We start from the raw sequence: 25259 nt of genomic DNA on the forward strand, positions 1-25259 counted from the left end.
AACCACATTTCGTCAAAATCCTGTGAAAAATGCATACCTTATGCCCCATAGCATAGAAGCTATTTCAAAAAATAAACCGATCTGAACCATATACGACACGGATGTCGAAAAGCCTAACATAAGTCACTGTGTCAAATTTCATTGAAATTGGTTTATAAATGAGCCTTTTATGGGGCCAACACTTCAAATCGAGAGATCGGTCTATATGGCAGCTATATCTAAATCTGGACCGATTTGGGCAAACTTGCAGAAAAATTTCGAAGAGCCTAACACAACTCACTGTCCCAAGTTTCGGCGAAATAGGGCAATAAATGCATCTTTTATAGCCCCAAAACCTTAAATCGATAGATCGGTCTATATGGCAGCTATATCTAAATCTAGACCGATCTGAGCCAAATTGAATAAGAATGTCGAAGGGCCTAACACAACTCAATGTCCCAAATTTCGGCGACATCAGACAATAAATGCGCCTTTTATAGGCCCAAATCCTTAAATCGAGAGATCGGTCTATATGGCAGCTATATTCAAATTTGTACCGATCTGGGCCAAATTGGGGAAGGATGTGGACTGACCTTACACAACTCACTGTCCCAAATTTCGGCGACATCGGACAATAAATGCACCTTTTATAGTCCCAAAACCTTAAATCGAGAGATCGGTCTATATGGCAGCTATATCCAAATCTGAACCGATCTGGGCCGAATTGAAGAAGAATGTGGACTGGCCTAACACAACTCACTATCCCAAATTTCAGCAAAATCTTATAATAAATATGGCTTTTATGGGCCTAAGACCCTCAATCGGCGGATCGGTCTATATATGGGGGGGGGGGGGGCTATAGCAATATATAGTCCGATATATGCCATTTTCGAACTTATCCTGCTTATGGACAAAAAAGACAGCCAGGCTGTCATTTAAACCCTGGAGAACGTATTTTTGAATTGAGTTCAACGGTAGGAAATAGAAGGTATCTTCCTTCTCCCGTTCCTATGGTATCACAATGAATGAAAACGTCTAAGTGAGTCAGACGGCAGACTGCCACTTTAACCTAACCTAACCAAGTTCATTGACGGCAATCTTCTGGCCTTCACTGTCAAGTCGTCTGCTTTTTCATTCATCCTTACCTCACTTTGGACCGGCACCCAAACGATGCGGATCGTACCATCCCTAGAGAAGGCTTTAATCTCCAAGACTGTTCGTCACCTTACCGTCCTGGTTGTTATTGCCAGTTTACTGTCCGTAAAGATTTTCACACTCGACGTCCTCGCGTTAATACCATACCACCTCACGCATTCCCTAATAGCCCGGATCTCCACCTGCTGGACCTTATAATGGTCAGACAGTCGGAAACAGATCTCAGTCCCTGGGTTCTCAATGTAACCCCAGGCGCACTCGGGCTTCAAGCTTAAATCCATCTGTGTTGTGTTCTCCCAGATGGCTATATCAGAGTTCCCTCAATCCGAGACTGTGCCGATGGCAGCAGTGCCTCGCACTCGACTTGAAGGTTCATCTCAGGTATCCGATCGGAAACCTCTTCCCTACCTTCCAGGTTTTCTATCGTCGCCTCGATTATATGAGCTGCTCCCATTCTCAATCCATTCTCCCATCGCCTTAAGTCTCATAGCCGCAGTGGCTGCCTCACATTTAATCTGTATATCAGTGGGTCGAATATCTAGAATAGTCTCCAGAGGAAGAAGAAGCGTCCGCAATATTTTACATAAATTATTCTTTAACATTTATATTATTTCAAGCATTCTTGGTATTGGATGTAGGGTACGGGTAGCTGACACGAAGTGTTACCAAGTTGACGCAGGTGTGTTTGTCAAACTAGAAATGACAGCTAAATGATATTTGATCTATTTATAGCTCATTAAATTGTTTTGTGCAGGCCACAGTTGCGCAGAGGTTAGCATGTCCGCCTATGACGCTGAACACCTGAATTCGAATACTGCCGAGAACATCAGAAAAAATGTTAATCGGCGGTTTTCCCATCCCAATGTTGGCGACATTTGTGAGGTACTACGCAATTTGAAAACAATTTAGATCGATCAAGATTTCCATATAGCTACCATAAAGACCGATATCTCGATTTAAAGTCTTGGCCCCAAAAAAAAAGCGCATTTATAATCCGATTTCACTGAAATTTGACACAGTGACTTATGGTAGAAACATATTTCGTTATAACTGCAATGGGACATAAGGTATGCAATTTTCACCAGATTTTGATGAAAGGTGGTCTACATATATACCCGAGGTGGTGGGTATCCAAAGTTCGACCCGGCCGAACTTAACGCCTTTTTTCTTGTTTGATATCTGAGTAGTGTTTTCATTCGTACCGTAATCTACGAGAAATTCTAAGAAGTTTTAACAAGAAAACATGGTTCTAAAATCCAAATCGAATCGAAAATCGACATCGAACGACAAAATCGGAAGTTGGTCCAAAATAAAAGTTTACTATTAAAACCATGAAACTTGGTTTTAATTTTAGACCTACTGTTTCTTGGACAAAGCTTCTTAGAATTTGTCGTAGATTACGATTTTGATAACTGCTTATTGAGTATTACTAGGCCCTTGCAAATTAACTCACCCTAGTCTTTCTAGATGTATACCTAGTCTCTGGCTTGGTATACTATGTACCCGGTATGAGGTTTTTTATACCCTCCACCGTAGGATGGGGGTATACTAATTTCGTCATTCTGTTTGTAACACCTCGAAATATGCGTCTGAGACTACATAAAGTATATATATTCTCGTCATGACATTTTAAGTCGATCTAGCCGTGTCCGTCCGTCCTTCTGTCTGTCGAAAGCACGCTAACTTTCGAAGGAGTAAAGCTAGCCGCTTGAAATTTTTCCTTAACTTCTTGAGCCTCTAGAGGGCGCAATTCTCGTCCGATTTGACTGAAATTTTGCACGTGGTGTTTTGGTATCACTTTCAACAACTGCGCTAAGTATGGTTTAAATCGGTCCATGTTTTGATATAGCTGCCATATAAACCGATCTTGGGTCTTGACTTCTTGAGCCGCTAGAGGGCGCAATTCTCGCCCGATTTGACTGAAATTTTGCACATAGTGTTTTGGTATCACTATGTTAAGTATGATTCAAATCGGTTCATAATCTGGTATAGCTGTCATATAAACCGATTTGGGATCTTCACTTCTTAAGCCTCTATGGGGGCGCAATTATTATCCGATTTGCTTGAAATTTTGTACGACGGGTCCTCTCATGACCATCAACATGCGTGTTTATTATGGTCTGAATCGGTCTATAGCCTGATACAGCTCCCGCATAAATCGATCTCTCTATTTTATTTCTTGAGCCCCCAAAGGGCGCAATTCTTATTCGAATTGGCTGACATTTTACACAGGTCTCCAACATATAATTGAATTGTGGTCCAAACCGGACCATATCTTGATATCGCTCTAATAGCAGAGCAAATCTTTTCTTATATCCTGTTTTGCCTAAGAAGAGATGCCGGAAAAAGCACTCGACAAATGCGATCCATGGTGGAGGGTATATAAGATTCGGCCCGGCAGAACTTAGCACGCTTTTACTTGTTTTTTCTTTGTTTGCCTAAAAAGAGATATCGCGCAAAGAACTCGACAAATGCGATCCATAGTGGAGGATATATAAGATTCGGCCCGGTCGAACTTAGCACGCTCTTACTTGTTGAAACTGTTATCTCACAACAACCTAAATTAGCAACATAAACTTCAGTAAATACCTACTATTCCTTGTAAGCGAAATTAAATAAATCACAAAAAAAAATTATCGTTTGTGCCTTATCTGGTAATGAGTCCATGAACTTGAGTTGGATTGTTTATTTACACTATTCGGCAAGATAACGACTGTAGTAATTTCAATGAATTATTAGCATTCTGTTTAACGAATAAACATACCATCATAATAATTCCGAAGTATCTTAGTTTTTTGTTTGTAAATCGCATCGTATGCACCTTTTTTGTGCAAACGGCGCTAAACCGCACCACTTGAATCTGTATAACATTTTATGGAGTTTTTTATACCCACCACCAGAGGATAGGGGGTATATTCGTTTAGTCATTCCGTTTGCAACACATCGAAATATCCATTTCAGACCCTACAAAGTGTATGTCCGTGTGTCTGTCCGTCCGTCTGCTGTTGTCATCCAACAGCCTTCAAAAATTGCCATATTGAGCTGAAATTTGGCACAGTTAGGTTTTTTTGCTGCACTCAGGTTAGATTCTTGAATGGGAACCCTCAAGGATTCCTTTACCATAAATTACGAAATTTATGGTAAAGGAATCCTTGAGGAGCTTCAAAGCATTTAAATCACCCGGACCTGATGGAATATTTCCGGCGTTACTACAGAAGGAGGCAGACTATCTGGCGCCCCACCTGGCACATATTTTTGATGCGTGCTTGGGACTTGCATATATTCCGAAATTCTGGCAGGAGCCAAGGGTGGCATTTATACCCAAGCCCGGCAAGGCAAGTTATGCAACACCAAAGGCCTACAGACCCATAACACTTACGCCCTTTCTATTAAAAACCATGGAGCGTATTGTGGACATGATGATATAGAGTATGACATCCAGCGAACTACTTAAATACATAGAGGGAAGGTCGGTGGAGACTGCCCTGTGCACGAGGTTGTCCATAAAATAGAAGAATCCTTTGATGCCAAGACGTACACATTGGCGGTTTGCACTGACATCAAGGGGGCGTTTATTAATGTGCGAACCGACACACTGAATTAATCGTTAGACCAGTACCGGGTGCTTAGAGACTGGATAAACCTTATGCTAAGGAACAGATGGTTAAATTGCAGGTCCCATGACATAAATGTAAGGGATAAGATGGCACAGGGTACGCCACAGAGGGACATTTTATCGCCACTCCTTTGGGTGACCACCATAAATAACCTATTACGGATGCTGACTGAGCGAAGGATTTGAACCCGTCTGCTATGCAGATGATGTCATAATACTTCTTAGGGGTAAGGATCCGAAACAGCCGGAAGGGTCTTCCAGATGGCACACGGATGGGCTAGACCAAGGGGTCTCAATGTTAACCCAGAGAAGGAAGAAATCTGCCTGTTAACGGAGAAGATGAAGGTGGGCCAATATGACGCACCACGTTTCCTCAATAGAACGATTTCGATATGTGACAAGGTCAAATACTTAGGAGAGATCTTGGACAGGAATCTTAATAAGATGTTTCAAATTCAAGAGCGTACTGAGATTGTACATAAAATAAAAGAATCCTTCGATGCCAAAACGTACACACTGGCGGTATGCATTGACATCGATGGGGCTTTTAGCAATGTGTGGACCAACACATTGATCCAATCCTTAGACCAGTACCCGGCGAACCCGATCCTTAGAGACTGGATAAACCATATGCTAAGAAACAGATGGATAACTTGTGTGTCCCATGGCATAAATATAAGGGAGAAAGTAGCAGAAGGCGCGCCACAGGGGGGGTATTTTATCGCCACTCCTATGGTTGACCACCATAAATGACCTATTACGGATGCTGACTGAGGAGGGATTGGAACCCGTCTGCTACACAGACGATGTTACTATAATTCTAATGGGTAAGGATACGAACGAGCTATGCAGAAGGGCTGAAAGGGTCTTGCATATGGCATATGACTGGGCTAGGCCTAGAGGTCTCAATTTTAACCCAGAGAAGACAGAAATCTGCCTGTTCACGAGGAAGACGAAGGTGGGCCAATTTAACGCACCATGTTTCCTCAATAAGACGATTTCGACATATGACAAGGTCAAATACTTAGGAGTGATTTTGGATTTTGGATGTCACATTCAGGGGCACACTGAGAAGGCTCACAGATGTTGGGCACTATGTAGACGAGCCGTAGGCTCGAAATGGGGGCCTGAATCCGAGGATAGTCCACTGACTCTATAGGAGCGTGATTAGACCAATACTTACTTACGCCTCTGTAGTTTGGTGGACTGCTATGGAGAAAAAGTGCAACATAAGGACCATACAACAGGTTCAGAGAACATGTTGTCTTGGCATAGGCGGAGCGATAACGCCACGCCCACTACGTCACTGGAGACTATTCTAGATATCCGACCCATTGACATACAGATTAGGTGTGAGGCAGCTACTGTGGCTATGAGACTTAAGGCGATGGGAGAAAGGATTGGGGATGGGAGCAGCTCATACCATGGCTGTATAATCGAGGCGACGATAGGAAACCTGTAAGAAGGGAAGAGGTTTCTGACTGAAATTTTGAACAGATAGTTAATATCGATGTAGGTCATTGAAGATTGCAAATGGGCTGCATCGTTTCAGATTTAGATATAGCTCACATATAAACCGATCTGCCGATTTGACTTCTTGAGCCCTTACAAGCCGCAGATTTTGCCCGATTTGGCTACAATTTTGCACGTAGTGTTCTGTTATGACTTGAAACAACTGTTCTAAGTACGGTCCGAATCGGTCCATAACCTGATATAGCTCCCATATAAACCGATCTCCCGATTTGACTTCTTGTGTCGTAACAGAACACTGCGTGTAAAATTTCAGCCAAATCGGAAAACAATTGCGGCTTTTAGGTGCTCAATATGTCAAACTGGGATATCGGTTTCTACCCACTGGTATCATATTCGTCACGATTGTTGGAAATCATAACAGATCACTGCGTGCAGTTGGGTAATAATTGTTGTTTCTAGAGGCTCACGATGTCAAATCAGGAGATCGGCTTGTATGGGTGTTATATCAGATTGTAGACCGATTTGGACCGTACTTGGCACAGTTGTTGAAAGTAACATAACAGAACGCTACATGCAAAATTTCAACCAAATTGGACACAAATTGCTGTTGTTAGGGCTCAAGAAATCAAATCAGGAGATCGGTTATCAGGAGATCAGTTGTTAAAAGTCATAACAGAACACTATATGCAAAATTTCAACTAAATCTGAAGAATCGGGAGACCAGTTCATATGGGAGCTATATCAGGTTATTGACCGATTCGGACCGTATTTAGCACAGTTGTTGGAAGTCATAACAGAACACTGCGTGCAAAATTCAAGCTCAGAACAGAAACACAATGTGCAAAATTCAAGCTCAGAACAGAAACACAATGTGCAAAGTTTCAGCCCAATCGGATAACGATAGCAGACGAGTTGAATAGCTACCGGGTGAATGTGGTCCTTAAAGAACGCCTACCACCCATTACACCTGAAGAAATTAACCTCCTCCTGCAAACCAAGGTAGTTCTGGCTCAATTACGATCCGGCAGATGCAACCGCCTCAACTCCTATAGAGCAAGGATTGATGCCGAAGTGCAGGATATATGTCCCGATTGTGACCAGGGACCACACGACATACGTCATCTGTTTCACTGCCCAGCCAGACCCACTAGACTCATACCCAGATCCCTCTGGACGCAGCCCATCGTAGTCGCAGAGTTCCTGGATCAGGATTCTCAACAGAATCAAACAGACTAAAGATAGAACATTACACACTGCTACAACAACATGGGATCGATATTTCAATTTGTTACAAACGGAATAAATACATTATAAGATTAGCTGCGTGTTTTCGGATAGTGGAATGCAGCAACTGCAGTCGCGGATAGTCAGAGGTATCGTGGGGAGAGTCTCAATCGGAGACCGGGCGGCACCGGCTCTTACATAAATACTGAGTGCCTATGACGCTCAATATGACAAGGCGAGATATTGGCACCTTCAATAACCAATGACCATCACGTTCCCATGCTTTCCCATAGGAGCTAGACAAGGATCGCCACCTCAACATATAGAAATGAGGCTCCAACAACAAAAACCCCATCTTATGGTAATGAGTATAAAAACATGCCAGTATGGGTTGAGCTGAAAAAAGCCATTTCCAACCGACATGGCTAAATTGACTTAGAATGTCAAGACTATAAAGAATATATATGACCTCTTGTTTCTATTCGTGCAATTTTTAACCAATTTATATGAAATTTTGCCTATGATACTCCATTCTGTACAAGTTTTGCCCAATTCTGCAAACCTTTTTTTTTTTTTTGTTGTGGCAGTGTGTTGTAGACTAAGGCGGACTATTCCTAATCTAGGGACAATCCGCTACGTAAAACTAGCTGCCATGGCATTTAACTTTTTTTGTAGATTGCTGGAAGCTATATAGCTTTTATGAAAATACACATTCACTTCACGTTATAGGTAGTTTTCTTTCCTTTTAATTATTGCCTTCTTTACTATAAATAAACTCCTCTATTTGTTGAATTATTTTACATTTGTTTTATACACAATTATTAAAATTTGTTTTTTGTTTTCAGTACTAAGGGGATGGAACTTGTCACTTCTGAATAATTGACAAGTTTCTTTCGCTCTTTTAAATATAGAAATATATATATATCTAAATAATTATAATATTAAAAAAAGATACATAGTAGATAACCTATTGCAATTACAAACTAATGTCAAATCATCATCAACATCATCTTTCGAATTTCGCACCTGAGGTTATTCCATGCTATCAATGACACTGCACATAATGCGATCCAATTGATAGCTGGCATCTGATTTATTGCCACTATTTGAATCCTGGGAATCGACTTCCATTTTGATATCACTATCGCCCATATCATCATCGGTGATTTCTGGCAGATCGCTGAAGGCCGTATTGACAATATCACAAACCTTTTCCAAATGCTTTTCGAAGCGAGTTGTGGTCTCCACTCGCTGGCGCTTTTGACTCTCCATCATTACTCGCAGAGTTTCACGTGCCTGATGGGGTCGAAATTCGTTGAGTAAATGGTGCATATGAACAAACAACAGACTCAAATCGTCAATCTGAAACAAAGGAAACGTGAAATGGGGCTGTTAAAGCTTGGCCACATAGTATTTATACGACTAGCATTGTTTACCTTTTCTGATCTTCGCGGGCTGTCAGGATACTGTATTAGCAAATCTATCAGGTCCAGGAAGTTTACAAACAACGAATGATTGAGCTTCTTCAACTCTTTCCTTCTGTCAAAGTTCAGTGGTATGAGTCTTTTGATATTCTGTGATTCCAGGGAACGTATCATCTCCTCGTTGTTATACTGAATGCCAAACATACTGTAACCATCTGGAATGGGTGGTGGTGGTCTGGGTGCCCTATTGCGTCTGATATTTTCTTCGGAAAAGAGATTGATATATTGTGACGGGGGCAGAGGCAAACTCATGACCTGCGATTCCTGCTGGGCCATTTTTGCAAATTAACTTTGTTTTCCCTTTTCAAATTACAACTTATTTGTATGCCCTGGAGCTCCCTTTAAACGCAGAACGTTTGCAACTAGTATGATTTTGTTTAAATCCTATTACTTTTTCACTTTTTCATAAACTATTTGCAAAAACAACACTCTCGTCGTTCAACACTAAACATTAAGTATCTTCTTCTTTCTCACACATTGCCATCATTCACTGCAAGTTGATAGCCCAATAGCATTTCACCATCGCCTGCAGTGCGTATTCACCACATGTATTTTGAATGGCTGGAAACATATGGCCAAATAAATACAAATAAAAAAAAAACGTTCGACGAATTTTACATAGTAATCATACGTTGTGATTTGCTTGAAAATTTGCTCATTATTAAATAAAACTGAGATTCCAATGCAGTATATTATCCGACTTTCAAAAAATAGTTTAGCGTTTTTTCGCTAAAAAGTGAGCAAATAAAACTTTATAAAATAATACAACTCAATCATGGTAATTTTTTTAATATCCTGCTGGTGAAGATTATACGAGATACAGGTATGAACAGAGAACAGCAGCAAGCCACCCATGGCGAAAAAATTAAACAATTAAAGGTGGTCTCATTTGTAAAACAACCACAGATCATATGGTGCAATCCGCCATCTTGCCATCAAGCTGATGGACGTTTTGACAACACACACAAATATGCGAGAAAGAAGATAACAACAAAGAGAATGCAAACAAAAATCTGACATCTTAATACTATCAAATTTGGCCGGCTGTTAACAGCTGTTCGCGTGAGCCCACCTTTCTAAATCCACCATAAAAATAAGTGCACATGGTAGACGTTCTATTCTGCTTTCGGAATAGTTGGGGAAATCTTTAATTGTTCCGCGAGCGGAATTTGACAGTTATGTTTTGTTTTTATTTTCATACCAAAAGACATTTTTATCTGCACTTAGGCTTTTATTGTTTTTTTCGCAAATGAATCAAATACCAAAAAAAAACAAGTAAAAAGGCGATACGTTCGGCCGGGCCAAACTTTGGATACCCACCACCTCGGTTTTATGCGTAAACTACCTTTCGTCATAATACGTTAAAAAAAATGCATAATTTATGCCCCCATAGCAGCTTTATCGAAATTTTGTCCGATTTGGACAAAATTCCACGCGGATATTGAGTGGTCTAATAAGCACAAGTCATTGTTCAATTCTTTAGAAAAGAAATTGGTCTTTTTGGTAGCCATATCCAAATACAAGCCGATCTGAACAGAGAATTTGGACGAAAAGACTAACTGAAGTTACTGTGTCAAATTTCAGCGAAATCGGAGTATTAATGTGCTATGACAGCTATATCCAAATCTGGACCGATCCGGGCCACATTGAAGTCGAAGGGCCTAAGGCAATTCACTGTCCCAAATTTCGGCGAAATCGGACAATAAATGCGTATTTTATGAACCCAAAACCTTTAATCGAGAGACCGGTCTATATGGCAGCTATATTCAAATCTGGACCGATCTGGACCAAATTGCAGAAATTTGTCAAGGAGCCTAACGCAACTCAAAGTGCCAAATTTCGGCCAAATCGTACAATAAATGCGACTTTTATGGACCGAAGACCTTAAATCGTAAGATCGGTCTATATGGCAGCTATATCCAAATCTAAACCGAATTAAAGAAGGATGTCGAGGAGCCTTACACAACTCACTGTATAAAATTTCGGAGAAATCGTACAAAAATGCGTCTTTAATTGGTCCAAGATCTTTAATCGAGAGATCGGTCTATATGGCAGCTATATCCAAATCTGGACCGATCTGGGCCGAATTGCAGAAAGATGTCGAAGTGCCTAACCCAACTCACTGTCTCAAATTTCGGCGACATCGGACAATTATGGGCCTAAAACCATAAATAAGGAGATCGGTCTACATGCCAGCTATATCCAAATCTGGACGATCTAAGCCAAATTGAAGAAGGATGTCGATGGGTCTAACTGTTCCAAAATTTGGCAAAACCGGACAGTAAATGCGCCTTTTATGGACCCAAGGCCTTAAACCGATAAATCGGTCGATATGGCAGCTATATCCAAATCTGAACCGATCTGGGCGAAATCTGTCTCAAATTTCAGCAAAATCGGGTAAAAATGTGGCTTTTATGCGCCTAAGACCCTACATCGGCGGATCGGTCTATATGGGGGCTACATCAGGATATAGTCCGGTAAAGCCCACTTTCGAACTTAACCTGTCTATGGACAAAATTCGAATCTGTGCAAAGTTTCAGCTCATTATCTCTATTTTTAAAGACTCTGGCGTGATTTTAACAGACATACGGACATGGCTAGATCGTCTTAGATTTTTACGATGATCGAAAATATATATACTTTATAGGGTGGGTAATGGATATTTCGAGGTGCTGCATACGGAATGATAAAATGAATGTACCCATCCATCGTTGGTTGGTTTAAAAAGAATGCAAACAAAAATGTGACCAAAAAGTTACAGCTGTTCGCGTGAGACCACCTTTTTAAATCCGCCTTGAGGCACGGTGTAGAAAATGCAACATTTTTCGACTCAATGTAGGCAACACTATTAAAAACGAACACTACACCCAGTGGTGGGGTTACATTTGTTTGGACAATCGAACACAAAATTTCGATTTTATTGCAACATGTCGGAAAAATGCTACATTTTTTTACACAATCGAGATTACCATAAGAATACTCCGTATTTAACCAAGATATATTCATGTACAGATAGTAGCAGTTGCCCAAGAACAAAATGTTGGGTGCACTATCTCTCAAAATCAGTGATTAAGCAACTCTGATTTTGTGTATGTAACAAGTTCGCGCCATTTTTCGTTGTTTGTGTGTGCTATGGTTCTTAACTATAATACACACACACAACCAAAACCCGTTGACAGATAGTGTACTTCCCCAGGAAAAAATTGTACTCATCTGTTTACGGTACACTACTGGGTACTTATGTCACTTTATTCAACTACCATGAGTTATAAAGGGTGATTTTTTTGAGGTTAGGATTTTCATGCATTAGTATTTGACAGATCACGTGGGATTTCAGACATGGTGTCAAAGAGAAAGATGCTCAGTATGCTTTGACATTTCATCATGAATAGACTTACTAACGAGCAACGCTTGCAAATCATTGAATTTTATTACCAAAATCAGTGTTCGGTTCGAAATGTGTTCACCCTTTATATTGATATAATTAAGAAGGTAAAGTCACTGTCCCAACAACAACGAAATCAACTATCTTACCCTGTGGGAATTGGGGCATTCCTACTTGGCTGCAAGATATATTTATTTACAGGTAGTGGCAGTTGCCCAACAACAAAATGTCGAGTGCACTATCTGTTAAAATCAGTGATTAAGCAACTCTGATTTTGTGTATGTTACTAGTTCGCGCCATTTTTCGTTGTTTATGTGTGTGCTATGGTTCTTAGCTATAATACACACACACAACCAAAACCTGTTGAAAGATAGTGCACTTCGGGAGAAAAAAATTGTACCCAGCTGTTTACGGTACACTACTGGGTAATTATGTCACGGTATTCAACTACCTTGAGTTAAATTGATATAAATAAGTCTTACCCTGTGGGAATGGTTGCACAAATTCCTACTTGACTGTTAAATTTCTGGGCACTTCCTAATTGACATTCTACTTTCTATTTGCATTATCATGTGTAGCAGCCACAATATTAAAAATTTTGTGGTTATTAACCTGTAACGTATTTATTAAAATAATTAAAATGTGAAAAAAAGGAACACAATGTGAATACATTTTAAAATCTAAACATATTATTTGATGTTCTTGTGGGATCTGGATACAACTCTGGAATTTGAAAATTTAACCTTGTATACATTTGCCTAGAGTTTGTTAATTATTTGCTGTGAATTGCCAGGAAGAAGAAGACATGATAAGGCACCTGTTAAAGAATGAAAAAAAAACGGTAAATTGAAACGGCAAGATCAGCATTATTTCTTTGGCTCTAAGGAATTGGTAAAGAGATTGGCTTCTGCACCTGCATTAAATAATATCTTGAATGATCTGCAATAAATAAAAGGTAAGTAAAACTAAAACAATTGAACTTATTTAATGTTTATATTTGTTGCTTCATTTATTAACGGAATAGATGGTACATCAAGACTTTGACGATCCTGTTTCGTTGCTAAAGGAGAGCGTGGATTCTGTAGAATGCGCGTCAGCCATGATTTTGGGCGTCCATAATAGATGCTCTTTTCAAGTTACGCTGAAAATTGACAAAACAAAACTATACACGGCAACAGCGCCCACAGCAGCTCTAGCTAAACGTAAAGCCGCAAAAGATGCGTTAAAAGACATCCAACTAAACTCCAATAAGTTCGATAAGAAATCTTCATCTGATGACAGCAAGTTTCTGGAAAGTGCTGCGACCGCTACAAATGTTGGCGACGAGATTCACTTTGCCCGACGTGAACAGAATATTCATATTCAAGATGAAAATGTTAGCCTCATAATAGAGCACCAACCTATGGAAAATGCTCGTGCAACATTGAGAAGAGGAGGAGCGACCTTAAATAACAACCTTAGAAAGCGGTTGAGCGCTTATGAGTTGAATTCACTTTCACCAAAATCAAAATCTAAACAAGCCCACCATCCAACTCGTACTGGTGATGGAGATATGATTTCTGAAATCAGTAGCCCAGAGTCACCACAACATCCTCTGCCTAAGAAATTAAAGATTCTCTCGGTAGAAACTTTAGATAAAGACGAAAGTATTGTATACTCAGCAAGTGCAGAGAGTTGTATGAACAACACAGATGTAGAGACTTTGCAATGCAACACAAATAATTCCATAACTATAAATAATGAATGCAACGACAGCGGCGTTTCCTTAACTCCGCATACGAAACACACTAATGATGTATCCATTGATTCTGAGTCTGACAACGAGAATGTGGTGGAGTTAATAAATGATTGCTTGGATCAGATTTATGAAAATAATGCTACAAATTCATCGGAATCCATTAAATCTATTGAATCTATTGACTATAAAAATGAAGACAACGATAACCACTGCGAAATTAATGAAAGCAACTCTCGAATTGAGATTGATCTCTCTTCTATGGAAGATACTTCTAGCTCTCTCGATAGCGTAATAATACAGGATGAAGTACAGAACACTATAGAAACAGTCGATTTGAGAGATTTGGATGATAATTCTAATTCTCTCGAAAGTATAGTTATACGGGATAAAGTTGTGCATAATAAACCTCTGGAAACAGGCGATATAGAACTAGAAGGTCAAAATGCTGCTAATAAAGATCTCGAGGAAATTAGACACACAAATTCAGAAACTAGTAACACTAAAAGCAACATTGTTAACCAATCTTCAAACACTAGTCAAAATAGTGTTAACACAGACCATACAGTAGATGACTTGGACGAGGATGTACTTGTATATAAAAGTATTGATGTGCCCAAAAGTGTTATGCCTAGTGTTACTTTACCTAAGACTCAAGGATCGAAAAACTTGGTTATAAATGCGAAAAAGCCATTGATACGATTGGCAAAACATCCATCGCTAAGTGTAAACAGATCCGTAAAAGGTAAGTGAAATACACATTTTTATGTAATTTTTTAGAATTGAGAAACATTTTAAAGAGAGCTCGGCTTAATAGTGCTGGGGACTTAGCTTCGATTTTTATGAGTAACATAATAAACTGAAAATTTCAAGTGAGTCTAATTGCCGAATGCTACTTTAACCAAAACACATTATGGTCATATATTCTTTACTAAAAATATTGCTAACCTTTATAGAAAGAAGCGTGAAAATAGGTAAATACTGGCTATAAAATTGAAAAGGTCGTTTGGAGACGGTTTAAAACAGCATGGAGAGCCTCGGTAATAATAATGCTGTGGAACTTCTAATGGCTCCAAAAGATTGTGGCTTTATGCTGGGAAAGAAGGCAAAGTTTAATAAGAAATCACAGACTGAAGATGTGAAAATCCTAGGTGAGGTAAGGTTAAAGTATACGTCTGGCAACCGCAGTTGCCAACCGCTTTAATCGGACACCTCTGGTTTATTGTGTTCGTCCTAGAATGAAAATCAATAGCAGGGAAGAGAGAAGGAAAATCCATTAGAAAAAATATGAGTAGAAGCTAAGAAGCCGGCATAAAGACCGAAAAAGTCTCAGAGTAGAGGGTCGCCCCTTCAACCATCCCAGACTCCCGCACAATTCCAGAATGACGCAGAGGTCGAACGACTAAAGAGAGCTCAGTGAAAAGGTTTTCAACCGTAATCATCCCGGCACGGCTGGAAACTACCACGCGCGTCCACAGGTTGCGGATGGGGGTATGTTCCATATATGGAGTAGCTGCAACTGTAGTCTTGGACAATGAACGGTATTGATTGGAGAGTCAGAGTGGGAGATAGGCAGGCACTGGCTCTTGTGCCTATGATACTTGATTTGAGTTATTAGCGCCTTTAAATAACCAATGGCCATCGGTCCTATCGACCGGAACGAGCTTGCTCACATATGGAGCTTGACTAGGATTGCCACATGTATATACAAATGTGGTTACAATAACGACGAAGACTCATATTCATACGCCTTGCCCCCGTCATCGCGAGGCACTAGCACAGCAGAAATCCTCATCGTCCCGAAGACATAGCTATGTCAGAGATCTGACATTGCAGTGGCCGGACAGGACTACCACTCAATCCCATGGCAGCCGGTTGTACGTACCGGATTGACCCGATGAAGTCCTTCATTGGCAAGGGCTGCCGCCTCAGTGTACAATACACTGCTACAAAAACAACAACAGGACTACCACTAACAATACAACGTCACACTTCCCTAGCTCGAGAACAACCGACGCACAGTGGAAGAAAATCAAAAAAAAAAAAAAAACTAGCAATAAATATGCTGTGTGAGAACGGCAGAGATATCTCTTTGAAATTTGGAATGTTTAGAGCTGAGGTGTTAGCGAGATCATGTGCAAAATTTCAACAAATAAAAATTAAAACTCATATATCCCCTAAACCAGTGGAGGTATTGTACACCTCAAGCGTACTTTTTCTTCTTCTTCATCATACCTTCGCCATCATACCGCGAAGATACACCTTTTCTAGAGCCCGGTGTCACTCCAGGCACACATAGGTAAGTATGGGCCTAACCACAGTATTGTAAATCCAGTGGACTGTACTTGGCCCAAGCCCCAAATCCTGTACACCGAGTTGCGACATGAGTATTTCTGGTCAAGAATAACTCTCAATTATTTAACCAACCAAGGGAGCTCCACTCCATCAAGAACCGGTCCCCTAAACTCGTCATATCTCCTCCTTTTCGTGAACATCAATAGCTCTATTTTCCTGGTTGTTGTTATTGTAGCAGTGTGTTGTACACTGAGGCGACAGTGCTTGCCAATGAAGGATCTCAAGCGGTCAATCCGGTTCGTACAACTGGCTGCCATGGGATTGCTGTTTTCTTGGTGATTATGCCAAGCCCAATGGCTTTCGCCCATCTCGACAGCTTCCTCAGTGCACCCTGAAGTATATCCCTGGCAGTTGAGAGAAGGCGACCGCCACTTAAAATGACGACGTCATCAGCATAGGCAACTACTTTCGCTCTTTCCTACTCGACTGACCTGAGAATCCCATTGAAAACCAAGAGCCACCAGGGGATAATAAAATCCACCTGAGATGTCTCTCTGGTCACAATCTTCCTCACCGAAACCTCAGCCAGTGATGGATCAATAATTCTCCCGTTGAGCATAACATCAATCCAGTTTACTAGAAGAGGGGGGACTCCCATATCTACCAGTGAACGACGAATGGACCCCAACTTTATGTAATTAAAAGCCCCTTTTTGCATCCAAGAAGGCCGCCAATGTAAATTCGCCTGTCTCCAAGTTCTCTATGTAACCCACCACGTCGTGAAGGGAACTATCCACTGACCTGCACTTTGTGAAGGCATGCTGTTAGTCTCTTACCAGCGGTTGTTCAAGAAAATCCCTTATGTACAGATCCAATAGCCTCTCAAGTGTATTCAAGACGACAGACTGATCGGCCGAAAGTTCTTCGGCCGGAAGTGACCCCGTTTCCCGCATAAGGGGATGTAAAAATCCTATCCTGCCGCAACGCAGACGGCACAATGGCAATCAAAACGCAAGTCCTAAGAATCCCTTTCAGAAGCCTCATGGCATACGGCCCTGCCTTTGCAGCATGGCAGGCGATACCCCATCTGGTCTGGTAGAGTTATAGGGCTAAAAAAACATCTCCTCAACAACCGTCAGCGCCTCAGCAATGCTTTGTATCCGAGGGATATCCGTAACTCCGGAAGTCACGGGTCCAAGGGCCATATCCGAGCTTCTCGGAAATGGGGGTGGGGCGATAGTTTCGGAACCAGACTCCGTCCAAGTTCCGTCATAGCTCAGGACACTCCTGAGGGTCTTCGGATCCTAAGATAACACTATCCGATACCTAAAGGACTCGTTCGCACCCTCCACCGACCGACATGGGTACTCTTAGCCGATCTCATCTCGCCCTTGTATCGGTTCAGGAACTCCTTATAGAGGTCCCAATCACTACACGACTGGCCTTGTTTTACAGTCTCCTTGTTGTTGTAGCCACATTTTCATGTGGATTTGGCGATGCTCGTCAAGCACCTGTAGGTTAGCAAGCTCGTTCCCGTTCAGAAAACCGATCGCCGCGGGAACAGAGTGGCCATTGGTTATTTAAAGGCGTCAATAACCCGCGTTGTCATATCGAGCACCATAGGAACTCGGTTTTTATGCAAGAGCCGGTGCCGCCCGGTATGAGACTCTTAGCTCGATACTGCTGATTGCCCACGACTACCGTTGCATCTACTGCTTATGGAGCATTACACTATCCGCAACCTATGGATGCGCCCGGTAGCTCACAGCTAAGCTTCTCGTGACAGCAATGAACTTCACACAGATCGAGTCTCAATGTTCCAGCCTGTGTGGTGCTCACAGCTATCCCGTGCCGGGACAGTCTGCATGTAGTGCGCTTCGGTTTCCTCCGCGATCCATTCAACCAAACAGGCTGCAATCCTTAGCCTGGTAAATGATAGGACATTTCTTCCCAAAGATGCTCACCATGGCGCCTGCCAATTCGTTCGCCGCCAACTCAGTATACCTTGTACCTTTAAGGGCAGTTCTCCAAGGACTCCTGTATTGTAGATCAATGTCCGTAGACAAAGACAGATTGAAGTATATATATCTATGATCCAAGAAAAAGGCCTCCTCGAACACTCCAATGCGTCAAAACGGTATCATCATGAGTCATCAGATTTATGTCTATCACCTCTAATCTATTCCTAATTTGAAAAGTTGATATATGCCCAACATTGCGAATTTCCAGACCAGAATTCTAGTATAAAATCATAATGGCGCACTGCACTGTTTAACCTCTACCTGTCTTCCAATCCACCCCCTCTAGAGATCGTATGATATGCGGACTATTGTGCGATCATGGCATTAGGCTCCCCCAGCCATTGATGACATCTGGGATAGGTTGAACGTCTACCTCAACGAACTTGACTCTTATTTCGCTGCAAGAGATTTGAAGATGTCTGCCTCCAAATCTAGAGGCCAACGTAGCGCAGAGTTTACCATGTCCGCCTATGACGCTGAACACCTGGGTTCGAATCCTGACGAGACCATCAGAAAAATTTTCACCGTTGGTTTTCCGCTCCTAATGCTGGCGACATTTATGAGGTACTATGCCATGTAAAACTTCCCTCCAAAGAGGTATCGCACTGCGGCTCGCCGTTCGGGCTAGGCTATAAAAAGGAGGACCCTTATCTTTGAGCTTAAACTTGAATCGGACTGCACTCATTGATATGTGAGAAGTTTGCCCCTGTTCCTTAGTGGAATGTTCATGGGCAAAATTTGCAAAAAATTTGCATTTGCCTCCAAATCTTCAGTCACATTGTTCACTACAGATACACGTGAGCTGCGTAGGGAGCTTAAAGTGATGGTCGACAGAGTGACACTTCCGACCATCAAGTTTCCCCAAATACTTGGTGTAACATTTGACAGCTCTTACAAATTCTCCTCACATGCCACAGCAATTTGCGATAAAGTCAAAAGTAGAAACGGGGTGCTCAAGTCACTTGCCGTCAGCATTTGGGGTGCTGACAAAGAAACCTTGTTGACCACGTACAAGCAATTGGCCGGTCTGTTGTAGATTATGCAGCGCCAGTGTGGTCTCGTCAGCTCTATGACGCGGTGGTATAATATTCAAATCTGTCAAAATGCCGCCCTTCGAACTGCGACGGGCTGTCTCTTCAGTTCTAAAGTGGACCCTTCCAGCAGGAGAGAAAGATCCTACCCGTGCAAAGATATAACTACATGCTGTCTAAGCAATACCTTCTGGGCTGTTATCAAGCCTTTAGGTAGATCTAGATGATCAAGAGTGTTACAGGAGAGAAACTCTAGTCTTAACAACATTCATGCAGGCAGCATAGCAGATGCGGTGAACAGTTACCAGGTGAGTGTGTTCCTTAGAGAACGACCGCCTCCCACTGCACCCGAAGAAATTGACCTACCCCGTTGTTGTTGTTGTTGTTGTAGCAGTGTGTTATACATTGAGGCGGCAGCCCTTGCCGATGAAGAACTCCATTGGGTCAATGCGGTACGTACAACCAGCTGCCATGGAATTGGTTGTTGTATCTACCCCGTCAAACCAGAGTAGTTCTGGCTCAATTACGTTCCGGTTGCTACAGCCTCTTCAACTCCTACAGAGCAAGGATTGATGCCGACGCGCAGAATGTATTTCCAGACTGTGACCAGGAACTATACACCACACGTTACCTGTTTAACTGCCCAGCCAGACCCACTCGACTTAGACCCAGATCCCTCTAGATGGGGTGCGTCATCTTAGTCGCAGAGTTCCTGGATGCAGATAGTCAACAGAGTCAAGCAGACAAAAGATAGAACACAAAAAACTGCTACAACATGGCAGCCGGTTGTACGTACCGGATTGACCCGATGGAGTTTTTCATCAGCAAGGACACTGCTACAACAACATTGTATTAGTAGCGAGTCTGTAACATGTCACAAAATTTAGGCTCTTATATTTTCTGCTAATCATTGGTATTGCGTTTATTGCCTAATAACAAAGAGGGATTTTTCAACGCTCTGGACTTGATGTCTTTCGATTCGTCTTAGCTTTAGATCAGTTTTATTATTAGAAAAATGAAACTTAGTAATTTTCATCGTTTTATCACCATGCCCTATGATTATGATCAATTTTTGCAATCTCCATTCTTGTAGGTCCCCAAACATCTGGTCATTCACGTTGGGTTCAACTTTCCCACATTTCAAAGGTTAGCGAATTGTCATCGCACAATTACATTAGGAATGATCGCAACAAAAGATATGACCGAACGGCTGAATCTGTCGATACATCAAGTCCAATAGAGCGCTTATATGAAATATGTCCTGGCATAAGTTACAATTTAGAAGCGGATATGAGCACTGCTGAGAAAATGTTCATTCTCATGTCTGCAACGTTTAATGATAGAAAATATTTTGGACAAGGTGAGAGCAAAAAACATGCATGCATTGAGGTGGCTAAGCATATCCTGGAGGCACTTTATGCTATTGTGCCACAAGCTCAGGGTGTTAAGGAAAAAGCCGGTTCTGGTCAAGAACGGTTGCGAGTTATACCACGGCCCATTAATTCACGTGGTGATTTTTATCAAGAATCTTTTGGCCAGCCCGATCTCTATAAGTGCACACTTCGTTTGCCACAAAGAGAAGCAGATATGGTGGAAAATTTAGTTCTAAGTCGATATGAACAACTTGTTAGACCCTGTCCGCAATTTGCCAACTACAAATCATTGGCCGCTATTGTAATGACCCGCAATTTAGACTTTGAGAATGCCAACGTTATAGCGGTTGCTACAGGCACTAGGTGTCTCGAAAGTCGAAACATTGATCGCAGTGGCCGTGCTTTGAATGATACCCATGCAGAAGTGATGGCCAAACGTTGTTTGATGCAATACTTGTACACTCAGCTGAAGATTCATTGTGACCCCCAATGGGAGGAGAATTCTATATTCGTCAGAAATCCAAGTGGACTTCAATACGCATTCTCACTGAAATCGGAAATACATTTTCATCTTTACTCCAGCACTGTGCCATGTGGTGATGCAGCCAAGCATAATGATGATACCCATCCATATAACTGGCATGGAAAGCTGCGCACCAAGGTGCATGGCAGTAGGTTTACCAAACCTATACACAACCAATTGGTACCGCAAATTTGGAACGATATCAAGCATGGTGGGCGACCATTGTACATTATGTCGTGCTCAGATAAGATCGCCCGTTGGAATGTTTTGGGTATACAAGGTTCGTTGCTGTCGAATCTCGTTGAGCCCATCTACCTGCATTCCATTGTCTTGGGCACTGCATTCAACACACCGAATGTTTATCGAGCCTTGTGTGGTCGGTTGGAGCAGAAACTAAATTTTCTTCCAAAGCCATACCATTTGAATCGACCCTTATTGGGACAAACTTCATTTAGTCGATGTCGTCGGACTAGGGAAACTCCAAATTTTGGTATGAATTGGACCTTGGGTAATAAATGCATAGATATTGTATCACTTTCAACGGGACTGCTTGTAAACAATGGAACTTCGCACCTCTCAAAGAAAGTTTTCTTTTCGAAATACACATTTCTATTGGAACAATTGCCTAATCTAAACATATCGCCATGCCCCCATAACTATGGCGAAGCCAAACAGACTGCCAGAGATTATGGAATTGCAAAACAGGAATTATTCGATGCCTTCCAACATGCTGGCCTTGGATGTTGGATTAAAAAGCCTCCCGAGCAAAATGATTTCAATGTGGACATTAGAAATAGAGCAATTTTTAATAAGTGGTAAAACTAGCAAATGGAGTTGGACCCCTTTTTTACCTGTTTATGTGCCTTTATCTTCCAACATACATGTGTGGTTTTGTTATTTCTCCAGAAGACTTTAATACCAAATTACTTTATAAATCCCTTGATAATATGAAAGACTTGAATAATTATTTGTTTTGTTATTATAAATCGCTATTGAAATGCCCATATAATTTTTTTATATATTTTTTTTTGTGAGTTTATATTAATATTGTCTTTGTTTTTGTTGTTTTTTTAAGTTTTTATACCAATAAATTGAATATAATTAACTGGTATATTTTTTATATGTACACTAGCTGACCCGGGCCCGCTCTCCTGCGCCTTCTTTTACTTTTTTTCTTTGTATATAGAACAAAAGTTTCATTGGACTATTTATTTTCGAAGATCGTTTAGTGAAATACCATGCTAACTTGACTAAGAGTTTACCAATATAAGTGCCTTTATCTGAATCTTATATGATCTTTGTTGGTCTACGAATTTAAGTTTGGATGCAAGGTGTACTCCATTCTTAAAATGCCTTATTTCAGCCCGAAATTCTCATGGTGGCTGATTTAGTGGTGTTTTCGGGGGAGAGGTGGTCCCCCAGATACTTGGCCCTGAAAAATATCAGCATCGCTCTCTTCTCTCAAATACCATTTATTTAAACCCCATATTGCCATTGGCTTAAGAGGAGTTTACAGGATGAGGCGTCCCCCAAACACATGGACCCAAAATTGGTTATCAAATTCGTTTTCTAATCTGAAATACTTTTCATTTGAGCTACATATTGGCATGGTCGAAAAATGTTTTGTCTTTGGGGGTATTTTGGGAAAGGGGTGATGCCCTAAATGCATGGTCCTACATTTGGATATCAAATTCGTATTCTACTCCCAAATACCTTTATTTGAGGCCATATTGCGATGGTCACTAAAAATTGCTGTTTGTGGGGGAAAATTGGTCCCGAATATGGGTATCAATTCTTGCTCTACCCCCAATACTTTTCATTTAAGCTCCACATTGACATGGTCGGTAAATATGCCCGATTTTGGGGTGTTTTGGGGATTGGGGTGGTCCCCCAAACACTAAGCCCGGAAAATATGTCAGCAACTTTTTATTTTCATTTATTTGGACCCCATATTGCCATTGTCCTCAAAGTTGGATATCTAATTCGTTTTCTAATCTCATTTAAACTTCTTATTGCAAAAGTCAGCAAATATGTCCGGTTTGGGTTATTAGCCCCAAAAAACTATAAATATTTAGTTCCACTCTCTTTAAGATCCAAATTGTCTTGGTGAGCAAATACGTCCTATTTGGGGGTTGTGATATGATGGGACGTCCGCTATACAGTTGGCCCCTAATTTTGATATCAGATACCTGGTGTACTTCCACATACCTTTAATTTGAGCCCCATATTTCAATAGTCGGCAAACATGACCGGCTTGGGGGGGTGTTTTGGGGAATGGGCGGCCACTCAGTGAGTTGACTTTGAAAATATATATCGGATTCGTGTTCCACGTTAAAACCCTCTTATTTGAACCTCATATTGCAATAGTCAGAAAATACTTACTATTTGGGTGGTGTTGTGGGGGTGGGGTGGCCCCATAGACACTTTTCCCGAATATTGATATCAAATTCGTGCTTTACTCCCAAAGACCTTTCATTTGAGTCCCATATTGCTATGGTCGTGAATTTATCCCCTTTGCGGCGATGTTTTTAGTGTGAAGCGGCCCCCCCCCCCCCCCCCCCCCCCCCCCCGCCAAACCCTTGGTCCCGTATTTAGATATCAGATTCGTAGTCTACATACAAATATGTTTTATTTAAGCCCCATATTCCCATGGTCAGTAAATAAGTCCTGTTTGGGGGTGTTTTGGGAAAGGAGTGATCCCCCAGAAACGTGGTCCCACATTTGGATATCAGATTCGTAATCTACTCGCAAATACTTTTCATTTGAGTCCCATATTGCCATAGTCGGTAAATATGTCCGATTTAGGGGTGTTTTGGGGCTTGGGGTGGTCCCCCAAGCACTTGGTCCGACAATTGGATATCAGATATGTTTTCTTTATCAAAATACCTTTCATTTGAGTCCCATACTGTCGTGATTGGTCTAAATATATGTTTGGTAGGTTTTAGGTTGGGGCAGTCCCCCTAGGTACCCCATCTGAAATTTGGATACCAAATTTTTATTTTTAGGATACTGTATGAGAGCACACAAAATTTCGATTAAATCGCACCACCCATCATCGAGATCTGGCGTTTCTGAAAATTAGGGTAAGGGGGAGGGTCCGCCCCCCCTTCAGATATCAAAAAATTTAGTACCCTATTTTCACCACGGGGTCATTATGTACCATCTGTGAAAATTTCAAGAAATCGGTTCAGCCGTTTCTGAGGCTATAAGGAACACACAAATTAATTTTTATATATTAGATACGTATGTATGTATGGATATTGCAGTTAAAAAAAAAAACAAACAAATTTTGTTCTCAATAAATTCCAATAACCATATCACGGTTGTCTGCTTCCAAGTAAGTATTTACTAAAGAAGAAACTACTGAGGCCTTCGATTCGTATGAAAATTGCCATTAAATTTAATAGACTTTAAGGCTCCATAACTTGCCCAACGACACAGTATTGATACATCGCAATCCCATGGCTGCCGGTTGTACGCACCGGATTGACCCGATGGAATCGGCAAAGGCTGCCGCCTCAGTGTACGTATTTGTCCTTTTTTTTCGTCATGGTAGAGGCACATGATCCGTGATCCATGCCGGGATTGAAAAGAACCCCGGCCCCTGGTTCTGTTCGGTTTGCCAGAACCGCCTCCATCAACAGTCGGTGTCGGTGAGGTGTAATCGGTGCATGGAATGGGTACATTTCCGAACTTGCTCTGGCTTTACATCACTACGGGTCATACTGAATATGTTTCAAAATGCTGTGCAAACACATACTGTACTGACCAACCCGACCTCTCCCGTGCGGCAATATACGCAACAGCACCATCCCAGCCCCAATATTCCCAGGCCAGTGCCGGGAAGTGTATTGTTTTTGCAGTTAAACTGCAACGGACTTCGTGGCAAGATCGATGAGATCGTGGACTTTATGAGTCGGTCGCAGCGGTCCAGGAGATAAAGTTGACCAACACCTGCAACTTGC

General features: G+C 41.5%; 2 protein-coding genes across 2 annotated transcripts; one reads left to right on the forward strand and one right to left on the reverse strand.

Annotated features, from left to right (window-relative positions):
• Positions 1-8164: 8164 nt before the first annotated feature.
• Positions 8165-9394, reverse strand: LOC106089256 (mediator of RNA polymerase II transcription subunit 7). Its single transcript, XM_013255070.2, has 2 exons — positions 8884-9394; positions 8165-8809 (listed from the first exon to the last, which is right to left on the reverse strand). Exons 1-2 carry the CDS (start codon positions 9205-9207, stop codon positions 8480-8482), a joined length of 654 nt encoding a protein of 217 aa, XP_013110524.1. The 5' UTR covers positions 9208-9394; the 3' UTR covers positions 8165-8479.
• Positions 9395-13174: 3780 nt separating this feature from the next.
• LOC106089264 (uncharacterized) lies at positions 13175-22342 on the forward strand. Its single transcript, XM_059363459.1, has 3 exons — positions 13175-13271; positions 13341-14796; positions 20492-22342. Exons 2-3 carry the CDS (start codon positions 13341-13343, stop codon positions 22111-22113), a joined length of 3078 nt encoding a protein of 1025 aa, XP_059219442.1. The 5' UTR covers positions 13175-13271; the 3' UTR covers positions 22114-22342.
• The last annotated feature ends 2917 nt before the right edge of the window (positions 22343-25259 follow it).

Source organism: Stomoxys calcitrans, chromosome 2, assembly GCF_963082655.1.
Source record: "Stomoxys calcitrans chromosome 2, idStoCalc2.1, whole genome shotgun sequence".
Classification (NCBI taxonomy): domain Eukaryota; kingdom Metazoa; phylum Arthropoda; class Insecta; order Diptera; family Muscidae; genus Stomoxys; species Stomoxys calcitrans.

Coding starts and splice junctions, on each gene's coding strand:
- LOC106089264 (XM_059363459.1), top strand. CDS start 13,341: ATGGTACATCAAGACTTTGACGATCCTGTTTCGTTGCTAAAGGAGAGC. Junction 14,797..20,491: donor TGTAAACAGATCCGTAAAAG/GTAAGTGAAATA, acceptor CCATTCTTGTAG/GTCCCCAAACATCTGGTCAT.
- LOC106089256 (XM_013255070.2), bottom strand. CDS start 9,207: ATGGCCCAGCAGGAATCGCAGGTCATGAGTTTGCCTCTGCCCCCGTCA. Junction 8,810..8,883: donor GCCCGCGAAGATCAGAAAAG/GTAAACAATGCT, acceptor CCTTTGTTTCAG/ATTGACGATTTGAGTCTGTT.